The sequence below is a fragment of the Furipterus horrens genome, unplaced genomic scaffold (assembly GCF_987537825.1).
Source record: "Furipterus horrens unplaced genomic scaffold, mFurHor1.1.pri manual_scaffold_12, whole genome shotgun sequence".
Taxonomy (NCBI): Eukaryota; Metazoa; Chordata; class Mammalia; order Chiroptera; family Furipteridae; genus Furipterus; species Furipterus horrens.
The window spans coordinates 84,263,991-84,276,907 of NW_028327182.1; the positions used below are offsets into that span (position 1 = coordinate 84,263,991).

General features: G+C 41.7%; 1 protein-coding gene across 1 annotated transcript in view; it reads right to left on the minus strand.

The window, feature by feature from the left end:
* Nucleotides 1-5,272: 5,272 nt before the first annotated feature.
* TNKS (tankyrase) overlaps nucleotides 5,273-12,917 on the minus strand; it is a 163,805-nt gene continuing 156,160 nt past the window's right edge. The window contains exons 25-27 of the mRNA XM_090257983.1: nucleotides 12,454-12,640; nucleotides 9,397-9,553; nucleotides 5,273-6,580 (exon numbers count right to left, since the gene is read on the minus strand). Of these exons, the coding sequence (XP_090114109.1) occupies nucleotides 6,494-6,580; nucleotides 9,397-9,553; nucleotides 12,454-12,640 (431 nt within the window). The 3' untranslated portion in view covers nucleotides 5,273-6,493. The remainder of the gene's footprint in view (nucleotides 6,581-9,396; nucleotides 9,554-12,453; nucleotides 12,641-12,917) is intronic.

The window sequence follows — 12,917 nt, forward strand, 5'->3', positions numbered from 1 at the left end:
GAAACCCCAGATTGTTTATTTTATATTCCACTTGTTTTTTATGTGCAATTCAGATCATTTCTATTTTCTAAGCCAGCAATCACCCAAGGGGAGCACCTGAGTCTAAAGGCGTTTAGAATCTGACCTTCTGAAGGTGACAGTGGTAACAGAAAGCCGGGCAGGCGTCACCTGGCCGCTTTCGTTCCTGTTTACATGCTCACACTGCACACACAGCCAGGACTGGTGTGTGTATCAATCAGTGCCTTAGTCTATAGTGCAAAGAATTCTGCGATATAAAACAAATGTTTTTACCATTTTGAGTGCCAGTTTCTTCATCTGTAGAATGAGGATTAAAATACCTATTTTGCAGGGTTGTTTAGAAATGTATACGAAGTACCTGGTTCATCTTATGGGCTCGGTCGTAGCTACTGATATTTTCAGGGTTGTTTATTTTAGAGTGCTTCCAAGTACTTAATTTATGTCTCCTTGCAACTCTGACAATCCCTCTGGCAAAGAAATTAGATGAAATGCTAGCTTCCAGTTTGCTATCTACTGAATCACGACGCATGGAGAAAGGAGAGGAGGAGAAAAAGAAACCGTTCTCTCAGTCCTGGGTGCCAGGTGCTGTGCCGGGCACTCGATGCTCACCATCACGTGACGCAGGTATTCCCTCCCTCCCCTCCACTGTGACAGCTGTGGCGCAGGAGCCTCTGAGCAACACAGCTCGGGCAGGGCCTCAGATGCCCTGGGAACTGGGGTGGGGTCGGCCTCCAAGGCCACTGCCCCTCTGTTTCAGAGATTTTTCTAAAAGGAACCCATGGCTGTCCTGCGATTGCTGAACTTCAGGAACTCCCATGTGGGCTCTGAGGTGAAGACAGGCACTTCCAACACAGATCACGCTAGACAGACAAGAGGGACGATTGTTATTTGTATTCTGATCGTTTTAGGTCAGTTGTGTTACGCTTGCCGAGGTGGAAATGAACGAACAGGGAAATGAAAACACTTCAGAGTTAAATGCTGTCCACATACAATATACTTCAAAAATGTTTTATTGAATATTAAACAGTTACATGTACTGTAAGTTAGACATTTAGCCAAAGCACAATTACAGGTTAAATATAATCATCAAGATGCCTTAAATAGGAGCCCACCACGCAGGCAGGTTAAGTTCCTCATGCCCTCTTTTGGAAAGTAGAGGGTGACGGAGAAAAGTCTTTCATTCCACATGAAAGATAGTGAAGACTAGAAGAATTTACATGCTGTCAACGATTTTCCATGACCAGATCGACGGAGTTGCCAGATTTAGTAAAATAAAATAAAACAAAGCAATAAAACCAGGATGCTCAGTTAAATTTGAATTTCAAATAAATACTATTTTTTTTTATTGTAAATATATGGCAGGTAATGCATGAAACATGGTTAAGCTAAAAAATTATTTACCTAAAATTCAAATTTAACTGGGTGTCTTGTAGTCTATCTGGCAATCCTATAAATAGACAAATGCAGAGAAGAAAAAGGAGGGGACTGAAACCCTCTGCCACTGGTGGGTCATACAGAGACTAAAAATAAAAAAATAAAAAAATAAAAAAACACTAATAATGAACCAGTCACCACACTGGTTACTACACAGACCAACGACACAGTGAGGAAGTACAAGGACTATGCCAAATGCTGTTGCCAGAAAACATTATAGATTTCCTTCAAGCTGGTTTTGTTAAATGTTTTTGAGAAACCTTGTTGATAAAAAAGTACCTTTTCAGTTTGTAGGTATCAAAGACAAACACTACTACCACAAAGACAGGATGAACTTAAAGCCATGGAAGCAGAAGCAGGCATTATATATGCACATGAAGAGTTTAAGTATTTTGTGTAATGAATACAAGGGCTATATAGTGAAGGTCTTCATGTTCTAGGTCTAGGCTATCAGCCTTGAAAATTTGGTTGCTTTCTGATTTTTACTGTTGTGTTTTCTAGCTTTTCATCCTGCACCATGGGAGGGGCGCAGGAGTGTGTTAGGGACACCCCATGATCCGAGTTTAAATACATTTCTCTGCAAACATTTCAGGGCAGAAACGGGCTGACAGACAAACGCTAACAAAACCGTTTGAGAAGCTGGGCGGCAGGGCGGTGTGGAGCTGTGAAAGTGTAAAGCAGAAAAGAAAACGTAGAAGGAAGAGCCAGTGTAATCATCTCTACAGTGCGACTGTCACTCCAAGGGAGGCAGGACCCTCGGGCAGATATAGCGAACCGTCACCTTGCGAGCAAGCTTCCTGCTGCCTTTCACTGATCACCACGGTTTATATTTTAAAATGATTAAAGAGCAGCTCGTGCAAGACTCAACAGGGCATCACTCTGTGAATTGTTGCTGTGGCCCCACATACACAAAACTTAACAGGTTTAAAAATTTTTCCTATCTGAGAAATATCCGACAGAGAGAAATTGGAGTGGGCAGATTATATCTGCTCCTTTGTGTGTAAGGGAGGGTGACTTATGAAATCTACCCTCATCACACAGGCATGACACATGTGAAACACACGAAGATATACGGGGCTCACCGACACCTTTTAAACACTAAGAAATGGAATCACAATTTTTTATTAGGATATAAAAGGTTAAAAAGTTTCTGCCATAGTTAAGGCTTTCTTAAGAAGAAATATTTAATTGTCTATTAATTTCAGAATCCACATGGTATCTGCAGAAGCCTCGCCTATAAGGGTGGTTTGTGGAAAAAAATGCATTTCCTTGTCATACGCTAGATGTGTCCAACTGAAGCTCAAACATTATCTTCACAACTACTTTCTTTTCAGTCCTGGCGCTGATTTGACATCAAACAAGCTTAGTTTAGTCTTGAAATGAATTTCTGACACATGAAACTCTACATTAATGTCAGGTTTTAGTGTTCCCTGGATGACTAAAATCTTTTCCACGATGCAAGATCGTGGCCCAGAAGACAACTAGCTGTCACTCCGCGAGCATTTTCGGTAAGAAGGCTGTTCACTTATCACAGATTATCATACAAATGGGCTCTGGATACACCGGGGGGGGGGGGGGGTGCTTAAAATACACACCATTTCTGTTTCAAAGACAGTTCACAGAAACCCAGAGAGTGCATGTATTTAAAGAGAGGGTGAGCAACTTCTAACCACTGTGCAGCGGGGAGATGTGCTGAAAGAGAGAAAAACCTAGGTGGCTTATAGCATTCTAACGCTGTTCTTCCACAGTACGCCAATTTTTTTTCTTTTTCTTTTTGTATAAAGGTTATAATACTAGAATACTAATCTGTTACTTTGTTTGCCATGTTCAGGCATTTCTCTATGTAAATCAATGAATTCTGTTATTCTGAGAGCAAAGAGAAATTAGTCTAGCCACTAACATCAAGCTCCAACGAGCACTAGGGTGCTATTTCATGAAAGCATCTTAACATTGTTTATTCTCATTTTATCGAAAAGCTAGAAATTCCAAATTTCATGAAGAAAAAGGTAAATAAAAACCCTGGTTGTACTGCTATTATATTCACAGGATTAAAACTCTGGGTTCCGTGCTGCCACTGGTTAACGATGTGGCAGAATTTTCTGAGGAGAGCACAGGAGGTCTAATACCTGGTTCTGATTGTGATATGGAAACAGAGGAATAGTCTCGTTCTGCAAGATTCAAAATGAAGAAAGGAAGAACAGGAGTGGAGTCACGGGTAAATGCTGGAGCTAATTATAATCCCAGACTAGCAGCCTGGGGAAAAGGGAAGGATACCAAGTAGAAGGAGAAAGTGTCCAGTCCAGAGCACTTAACTTAGGCCTGACTCAAGTATGCAGGCCGGCTGATACCTAGTAACCTGGCCCCATGCCGTCCAGACCCCTGTGATTTCAGTACTATGGGGAGGCCGGGGGCTGTGTCCAGATTCTCTGCCATTCAGTGTGGGAACAGAGGGGCCAGTTCAGGGCAGGCTGTGCCGGAAGTCCTCAGCTTGCTCGCATTTCTGTATAGGACAAATACGAGAACTTACATGGATTTCGGCCTAAGTCAATGCCACGCTTTTACATTCCAGAGGGTTTTTCACATTGCTATAGAGGCAGATTCCAAATGGAATCAACTTCTGCTCGTTTGTGCTCATGATGACCTTTGGCTTTCAAGTTTTGGGTGAAAAAATGTATTTGGCTCCTGTGAGATATCGATTAACCCATTCTCTTTAGCAGAGGAACAACATGCACACACTCGTCCAAGGACTAATATACACCGGAAGCATTACAAGACAAGAAGCACCGCAAGCATCTTCCTCACACAGTACCTTTACTCGGCACACAGCACGCACGATACATAACGTTGGCAGTTTAAATATTGAACCACGGTTTAACTTCTCAAGTGTAAGGCTGAAATTTAAAACTGGCACATCCATTAATCTAGTTAGTAAGATGGAAGTGACATATGACCACAGTTGGGTAGTGGCTTTTGGTATCTATACCATATTAACCCTTTTACTTAACTGAAAATCACAGCTGTGGTTAGTTTTAAACAATATCTAAGTGGGGAGGCAAGAAACATACACTTTCACAGCTACTGAAAACTACACAGAATGCCAAGTCCTTCAACCCAGTGTTACACACAGCAAAAAAGAAAGAAGGAAAAAGGCCCTCTTGATGAATATCAAACTTTGAAGCTTCACATGGAATCCTAGGCTATGAAACCAGTAGCCAAGACACAAGCACCCAGCGTGGGCCACTAAAACTTCAGTGGAAGCAAAAACTGAGGCTAATTCTGGATTTAATTTTGAGGACCCATGCAAGATTCAGCTATAAAAAAAACTCAATCTAGTTCCCAATGCCTAGTTCTAGCAATGGACTCAAGCCAGAAAGAAAGCAAAATGTATTATTTGAAGAGCTTGTTACAGAATTTTTGCGTGTAACTATTTTATTTTTCTTTAGGCGAGTAAATGAGGTCATAGCTTCATCAGCCTGTATGAAAAAGACACATTCGTGTTCAGGACTCGAAGCTGAAGCGCCAAGTGTGTGTCACACTATTTTTCTTTTTCCTGCTACACGTTACTTGTGCTTCAAAGCTGAGGCGATGCGCGGATGTCAGAGGAAATGAACGCGCTCCATTTGACCTTCGCTTACGGTGGGACGGGCAAGTGTAAGAACTATAATGGCTAGTGTTTTATCTCTATGTGCACTCGGCGAATGTGAAGTAAAACAAGCAAAATGAAGTGGTAATTTCATGAAGTGACAGTAGGTACTTCTCCACCCTCATGTAAAAAAAGTAACCGAAAGAGCTTTGGTTTCAGGTTTTTGTTCTCCTTGTCTATTACGCCGTTCGAAGAAATTTTTCAAAAATTTAGTGCAGGGACCTACATAAACTATGTGAAGCACCTCACTCATAACAAACCCCAAATCCGGAGTAAACAAAAAAGTTCTTGCATTTGTGCCTATCCATCTACCAAACAGGATTCAAACCCTAGCTTTCTAACCTAGAGGAACAATAAAGTAACATTTTTGTGACTCCGATGGAGTACAATAGTTTGAATTTGGAAATAAGGCAGATAATTGTGGGGGCGACAGTTCTGGCGTGCGGATGACCTTACAGAACTCTGTCCTCTGAGGAGTCTCCGCAGTCTTTCCCTGCTGTGACAGTCTAGACCCACAGGCTCCCCGCGCGTGCTGCGCGGCTTCCCCTTCACAGCCCTCCCCGGAGCGGTCTCACCTCCCGCGCGACGACAGCATCACCCTGACCTCTCCCTGGCCGCGCCCTCCTGGCCCCAGTGCCATCAGAGAGAGCAAGGGGCCTTCCCCGGCTCTGCTTCCTCTGGACTCCGGAGCTCCTAAGTCAGGGCGATGTTTGTGCCTTTTGCCTTGTAAGACTGGCCAATTAATTAAAAGGACAGAAACCACATTTTTCCTTTCCATCTCAATTTATGTTTATAAGAAGCACAGATATAAAATAAATCAAAGTAAAAAAAATGGTGGAAACTAGCCTTGCTCTGCCAGAAGTTTGGGTTGCACTGCTAATGATTTTAGTCAGTGTGACTGTGCAAAATACCCTCAAGAAGGCTCTGGTTCATTATCAAAGAAGAAGAAAAAAAAGCCAATGGTGCGTGTTTAGGAAAAACTAAGAACGAGCCTGGGTATGCGTACTTGTTATATACATGTGCCATACATAACAAAGCAAAGCAAAGCAAATGTAGTGTGTGAACCGTGAACATTTGGGAAAGTATCGGTTATGTTTTCTTTTTCTCCATTCCCCAGTCTAGGTCAGAGCAATCTCATTTTAGAAATGGGTAACTGCAATGAAAGTGAGCCTGAGATATCTTAAAAGGCCGCCCCTGTAAACATTTCCTCAAAGGGAACAGCAGCAGTTGAGTATGTATCCGTCACTCATACTATGTTCATCACTAGAGCACTGCTTCATAAAAGACTAACAGCTTATTCTAGGCCGTCAGGGATTTACAGACTATTGACTGTTGGAAACAACCCATATAATCCAGTCCCAGGTCGGCATCGATCTGGCCGTTCCCAGTGGGCATTCACTAGGTCTTCTGCTCTGCAGCTGTTGCGGTCTGTGAAGGAGCTTCCGGCTTCATGATCTGGTAAGTGATGAGATACTCCGGGTAGGCCTGGGAGGGGCAGGAAGAGAAGCAGGTGACCCTTCTGGTGGCCACAGCAGTAAAACCTCACTAATGTGGAAGCCTCAGAGGCTGTTGGTTCTAACAATGCTCTACCACATACACTCAGGCATATAAATATACTAACATTTACTAAGTCACTTCTTTTTGTTGATCCTATTAATACAAATTTCTAGAAGAAGAATTACTGAGTCAAAGTAAAAGCATGTTCCCTGGAAGTGTGGAGTTTCTAACTTAAACAAAATTTCGGCAAATTTATTGAAACTTTTTGTTTGGGAACAACTGTGAACTTACACATGAAGTTGTAAAAGTGAAACTGGTACCCCAACCACTGCAGACCCTTTACCCACACACCCGTTACTTACCCCGTTCGCTCTATTACGCGCACTGGCCCCACCTCTGCAGATACCAGGCAGGCTGCTACACTGACACCTTTCCCCTGAACCATCTGAGAGTAAGTGATACATATATCATCAGGGCTCTTTATCCCTAAGCATGCCAGTCCTTATTCCCTAAGAATAGAGATACTCTCTAACACAAGGAGCAACCTTATAATTCTGTACTGATGGACTTTTATCTGCCTGCCATTCACATGCTAATTTTGTCCAGTGATCTAATAATGTCCTTCCTCTTCTAGAATGGGATTTAATTTGGAGGCAGGGCATTAAGTAAGTTGTCCTAGCTCTTGGGTTTCATTTAATCTGGGAAGTTTTCACCTTTCTTTGTCTTTCATAACATGAATGTTTTAGAAGAATCCAGTCTTCCCAAGTTTTTTATTACCAGAACATCCCTCCTTCTGACTAGACAGAGGCTGTGCACTTTCTGGCTGGAATACCACATGGGCGATGTGCTTGTCTTGGATGTCACGCCTGGAGGCACACTGTGTGTCTGTCTGTCCTTCACTGCTGATGTTCTTTCTGCTCATCTGATTAGGTTTTGCTCCCCCTTCTCCCGTGTATGATTGCTGTGATTTTTATCTCCTTTCTAAGAACAAGACCATGCAAATATCGTTTTCCTTGTCAAAATTATCCCCTTACTTTAGCATCCATTGATGGTCCTTTGCCTGATCTAATTTTTACCACAATGGTTGCGATGATGATTTCCCAAATCCAGTACTCCCTCCACATCTACCCATCTGCCCTTGGCTTTCTACTGTAACCACAGCCTTCCTTTCCCCTTCACTTCTTTATCTAGTTGTTATCAGAATTATGAATTTCTCTTTTTTTTCAATGGTTTAAAATTTATTACTGTGCTTATTTGGTGTTCAACTTGTCCCAGATTTGGCCAGTGGGAGTCTGTTCAAGCTGCTTAGGCTCCTTGTGACATGCCCTATTTTTTTTTTTTTTTTTTTTAGTATTTCATTACTTTTTTGCATTCTAGATGTTTTAGGCTCACCTTGTTCCTATTCTGCTCCAATTAGCTGTTTTTCCAAAGAGCCCAGGATCCTTCCAGTGAGGAGTAGTATTAGAGACCAAGATCTGAGCTCTAGGTGTACTCACTGCTATTGAAGATTCTTTGCACTCAGCAGACAAATACATGCACATATACACTCATACATACACGTGCTTACATTATTACCCTTACACATAAACTTATACATTCACGTATTTATGTGTACACACATAACGTATATTAGAAACCATGAGTTCGTATCAATGCCTCAAATTCTTCCCCTTACACCACAGCCCACCTGGCCAAAGACTGAGGCTATATACTATTGTTTTCATAGGTTACTTCTATTTAATTAATTTCTTATTTCTCGTTCTTATCTCTTCACCATCAGTAAAGTTAAGTCAGTATTTGAAATTCAATTAAGTTCAGGCAAATTGAGTTCTGTTTTTAGAAAAAATTGGTAGGTATTTTGCAGTATTGTGAAAATTAAGTACTGAGTTGAAACTGACGGAAAATTTCCCAGCTTGTTGACATTTTTATTTTGGAGCCTCAAGCAGTTGGCAGAATTTAATATACTGTAGCTTCATGACTCTTAAAGCTATCATTCTAGGTAAGGACAGATGGTCCCTGACTTATGATGGTGAGACTTAAGATTTTTTTGACTTTACAATGGCATAGAAGTGATACACATCAGTAGAAATTGTACTTTGAATTTTGATCTTTTCCCAGGCTGGTGACATGTGGTACAATATTCTCTTGTGATGCCGGGCAGAGGTGGCCACAGCTCCCAGTCTCCCATGCAATCACAAGGGGAAACAACCCACGCCCTACAGCATACTGCACTGCTGGTGTTTTTTGGATAATGTTTTCTCATCCATCACATCTACAAAACACCCATCTGTGTGCCAGCATGTTTTTAGTTGTGTATGTAACAGTGAGTTTATACATTCTGTTTTTCACTTTTAGTACACTGTTCAATAAATACATGAGATAATTAATACCTTACTATACAATAGGTTTTGTGTTAGATAATTCTGCCCACTTGTGGGCTAATATAAGCCTTCTGAACACATTTAAGATAGGTTAGGTTGCCCTGGCTAGTGCGGCTCAGTGGGTTGAGCACTGGCCTGCAAAGTAAAAGGTTGCTGGTTTGATTCTCGGTCAGGGCACGTGCATGGGTTGTGGGCCAAGTCCCCCAGTTGGGACCATGTAGCCAATCAATGTTTCTCTCCCTCTCTTTCTTCCTCCCTCCCCACCTCTCTAAAAATATATAAATAAAATCTTAAAAAAAAAATGATAGGCTAGGCTACAATGTTCGGTAGGTTTAGGTGTGATGGTTTTCTCTAACTCTTACGTGGTCCATATTCTGCATGGTCATGCTGAGTAACTGCATGCTCATCTGATGAGTAACATACCTGTTCTCCTCGGTAGATGACATATTCGGCGTATGCCAGCCCATTCACACTTGGTCTCCCAATAACTGAGTGATGTCCTGGAGGGGCATGAGCCATTTTCATGGTGCTGAATTGCAGAAAGGATTTTCCAAGGGTCACTCTACAGAAAAGCATTTGTCTAGAGAAAAGAGGAAAGCAATACTTTGAAGGAAGTTTTAAATCTTGAAATGATATAATTGTTAGGTTTATTGATTAAAAACAAAACTGACCCAAGGCAAGTTAATTTAAAGGTCCCTTTCATATTTATGAGAAGCAATGGAATGAGACTGGATACACTGATTTACCATAAACAGTAGGCTCAACAGTCACCCTTGAAATTTAAAAGCAGTTTGGGTGTGGTTTAGGAATAAATCACGAAAAATATCTGGTATGCTTTTACTAGTGAAAAAAGAAAAAGACTAGTGAAAACTAAGTTCTTGTATGGAAGGATAAGAATAAAGTAAAGAAAACAAGCAAATGGCAGCAGCATCTGAAATTAAGATTTGGTTTTACTCACTACGAAGCAGTAAAAAACTGGGATGACAAAAATAACAAGAATGGATCATATACAAAAAATACAAGCTTAAATTTAAGGCTGAAATGACAGGACCCGGGTGAAGGATGAATTGAGGCAGAAGTTAATGTTACAGAGGAGAAGAAGGCTGCTAGGGGCGAAAGTGTGCTGGATAAACTAGAGGCTGCAAACTCCGGCCCATGGGCCAGGTCTGGTCTGCTGCCTGTTTTGGTTAATAAAATTTTATTGGAACACGGCCACACACTCATTTACCTACTGTATGTGATTGCTTTTGCACTATAAGGGCATAGTTAAGTCCTTGTCACAGGGACCATATGGCTTGCAAAACCTAAAATATACTGTGGCCCTTTAAAGTTTGCCAACACAATACAAACAATAAACATTTAAACTAAACAGTAAGATTGGTCACACTGTTAAAGGTAAACAGTTATTCAAATAGTTTGTTTTTGTTAACGAAATATGATCTTGGCAATACGACCAATCAGATATTGTTTTCAGGCAAGTGAAAATTGTGCCGTGCCCAGGATACCTGGGTCCCGCCCGAGCTGGCTGGCTCCGTGTGATGCTGCTGACGACCCTGGGAGGCTGGCTTGGTTGCAACTGCGTTCTCTTCTCAGACCCAGAGGAAAGGGTTTTGACTGACATGAGAAGGAGGCCTTCTGAGCTCCATCTCCATGTTGTAGCAGCACTATGGTGTCACTGGGCTCTACCTGCTCAGCCAGCTGGGCCCAGTGCCATGGCCATTCCCAGTCCATATGTCACAAAAAGCCTGACCGGAAAGGCCTTGCCTCCTGCCTCTGCTCCCTGCCGCAGGGCTTCGCGGCGGCTGCAGAGGCAGGAGGAGCAGCAGGACCTGCCCGGCAGCCCGGGAGGCTGCAGGCTGTAGTGCTCAGGTGGCGAGTGCTGGCCCCAGTCTGCTCACCGGCTTGCCGTGTGCACTGCCGCGCGTTCTTCAGACGCAGCAACCCAAAGTGCGGGCGGAGGTACCAGTGGCCTGTGGGGCCAGTGTTGACCAGTGCAAGACAGGAGCCAGCAGATGAATTCATCTCTCTTCTCCCGTGATGTACTGTCCTGAGATGGACTCGTTCACACAGCTTCTCTGAAGATGTCACACGGACTGAGTAACCAAGTGCACTTGTTCTGGAACTGGCCAGCTCCTGCTGAACCTCAAGTCTGTCCTGCCTCCTGCTGACCCCACTTCCTTCTGGGCCCGCATCCCTGCTTCCCCGGGGTTGCACTTCCCAAGAAAGCGCCAGCAGGTAAGCTTTTGCTTCAGGCTCTGTTTTCTTGGGAATCCTGGCTAAGACATAAATCTGTATTTCTAATTTTAATAAGCAACTATTCTCTTCATCTAGGTTCACTTTCATTGCTTGTTTCGATTCATTTTGTTTCCAGAGGAGTTAGGTTTGAAGCAACAAAGAGAAACATTCGCATGTTACATATTTTTGGGAATTATGGTGTGTTACTAACCACAGGAGACTTAAAAGAAATTTCCTTCTGGACATATGGCATCCATCTTAGAACTGCTGACAGCTACAATCTGTTTCAACACAACTGAGAGTGGTTAAGTTTCAAGGTCAGTAATTATAATGAATTTTAAGGTTATATGGGCATTTTTGAGATTTTAACTGAATTACAAGATTTTTTAACCCAACTTTGCAAAAAGAATATATCTGGTTAATTGAAAGAGAAATGTAATGAACTATAATCTTTGTAAAATACAATTCTTAATAATTTTTTCTATTGGCAGGGAATGGAATAAGGAAGGAATTTTTTTTCCCATTGACTTCAGAGAGAGTATACCATTATTCTCTCCAACTTTTGAGCTTTAAAATCCTATTAAAAGGCTAATTTTCATTTGTTTAATAATTCCAGAGTTAATATTCCAAAGTTGGACTCTTTAAGGGCAATTATATATCCTGTCTTAAAATATCACAAGCAATATCAGAAGCACATTAAATATTCTGCTTTAAAAAAAATTAAAAACACTTATTTATTTTTAGAGAGAGAGGCAGGGAGGGAGAAAGAGAGGGAGAGAAACATCGATTGGCTGCCTTTGCACACCCCTAACTGGGGACCTGGCCCGCAACCCAGGTATGTGCCCAGACTGGGAATTGAACTGTGTAAAAGTTATGTGTCTTAGTTCCAATGTAATTCTCTAGTCAGATAGAGGTTCTCTGTTCTAAAGAAATAATTCTCACCCTTTTCTGGTACCTGTTCAGAAGCAAGAAACATGAAGCCCAGGGAAAAAGCCAAGATGGAGGGAGTTTCATTATAATCTATGACTGGTTGACATAGATCTAGTTTTTATCACCACTAATATCAGCCCTGTTTTCATTGCCTATCAGGGCAGAGACTGATAAACCATTCCTACCCAACCCCCAACGTGTCTGACTCATTAGGATTGAGACTGAGGATGACCTGTGACTCGTGCACAGCCTAGGAAACAAATCTGGTCCATGACCTGAGGATAGCGACCAGAACACAAAAGCCAAGATGCTCACCTGTGACATATATAACACGACCGATCTTTGTGTGTGGGGCAGCCTGTTCCTCCTCCAATCCCATAAACATACTGGTTGCTTTTAGAAGAGTTTTCAGCAAAATAAATCCCAGCACCAAACATTCCCCCTATGTATGCATGTCGTTCATCAAATCCTTTATGAATAATGGCATTAATGAAAGGAGAACCTAAAAATATAGATAGAAGAATTAGTTTTTGAACACTTTTCTAGAATATCAATTAGTTATGTGCTGTTTGCACTTGGCAGACTGATATTAAGTAATTAATAATACATAACTGAAAAATTTATTTTATAGGATGTCTATTATACATAAATTATCATGTACTAGAATCTTATCAAGGACCTGTAGTGCTCACCAAGCGAAGATGTTATTCTGCAGATGGCATGAGATTTTAGATGGCAAAGTACCATGTGGCTTTGAAAGTACAGATTATTTTATACAC